The 1,086-nt window shown below is 47.6% G+C and overlaps 1 protein-coding gene across 1 annotated transcript in view; it reads right to left on the bottom strand.

The window, feature by feature from the left end:
• Positions 1-1,086, bottom strand: part of slc30a7 (solute carrier family 30 member 7) — a gene marked incomplete in the record, with an annotated part of 6,483 nt that overhangs the window by 3,694 nt on the left and 1,703 nt on the right. The window contains 3 exon segments of the mRNA XM_014019170.1: positions 188-323; positions 743-781; positions 872-1,086. Of these exon segments, the coding sequence (XP_013874624.1) occupies positions 188-323; positions 743-781; positions 872-1,086 (390 nt within the window).

Raw genomic sequence — 1,086 nt, 5'->3', positions numbered from 1 at the left:
AGCTGATTGTCCCTCACATGTTAATGTTTATAAACTTCTTTTTTTTAATTTGAGGTTGTTTTTTCTGATTTTAAAAGAAACAGGTGGAACTTTAAAGAACTAAACATTAAAAAAAAAAAAAAACACAGACGGGTTTGAAAAGCAGCAGCTTCCTGTCTGAAGAGGAAGTGACGTCACGCCGACTCACCTGACTCCGATGAGGAGGGCGATGAGCATGGAGCAGATGGGGTCGGCGATCATCAGCTCGTACTTCTGCATCAGCAGGGCGGAGATGATCACGCCCACGCTGCCCAGCGTGTCGGCGATGATGTGCAGGAGGACGCCTGCAGCAGCCGTTCAATCAAAACTTTATTTWAACTCAATTCACAAGCAAACGTTTGATTTATAGTTTGTTATTAAATCTATAYTAAGTGTTGGATTTGTTCAATGAGTCTGTTAGTGTAACATCTAATGTGTTATGGTGGGAGTGCGCCCCCTGGTGGTCTCTGGGGTTCATTACAGGAACTAAAATCAGCTGATCTCAGGTTTCAGTTTCAGAGACCAGCTGAGGACATGTTGGACTTGTGAGACACGTTCAGGACAGAACCGTCTCCTGATGGATTTGGACATGTTGGACTTGTGAGACACGTCCAGGACAGAACCGTCTCCTGATGGATTTATAATTCAGGAAGTTGGTTCATCTCTTTTGTTCGTTAGTGTTTGTGTTGTGGGGGGTTCTGTATGAGGGTTTTAAAGTTCTCACCCTGCAGGATCTGTTTGCTGGAGCCTGATCCCGGCTCGTCTGAAAGAATAAAAAAAACAAGATGTGAGAAAAACAACGTGTCCAACATGTGTCCCTCGTCTTCAGACCATCGGTTCAACTGATTCTCACTGTGAAAGTGTGGTTCCTCGTGTCCTCCGTGGCTGTGTCCGTGTCCTCCGTGGCTGTGTCCGTGTCCTCCGTGGCTGTGTCCGTGTCCTCCGTGGCTGTGTCCGTGTCCTTCCTGCTCTCCGTGTCCTCCGTGTCTGTCCAAGTGTTTGCTGTGGTGCTCCAGTCCTCCGTGGCTGTGGTTCACGCTGCCGTTGAACAGAGAGTGACTGTGGCCG

Source organism: Austrofundulus limnaeus, unplaced genomic scaffold (assembly GCF_001266775.1).
Source record: "Austrofundulus limnaeus strain Quisiro unplaced genomic scaffold, Austrofundulus_limnaeus-1.0 Scaffold210, whole genome shotgun sequence".
Lineage (NCBI taxonomy): Eukaryota > Metazoa > Chordata > Actinopteri > Cyprinodontiformes > Rivulidae > Austrofundulus > Austrofundulus limnaeus.
The sequence above is the reverse complement of the archived record's forward strand: the minus strand, read 5'-3'. Positions and strand labels throughout refer to the sequence as shown.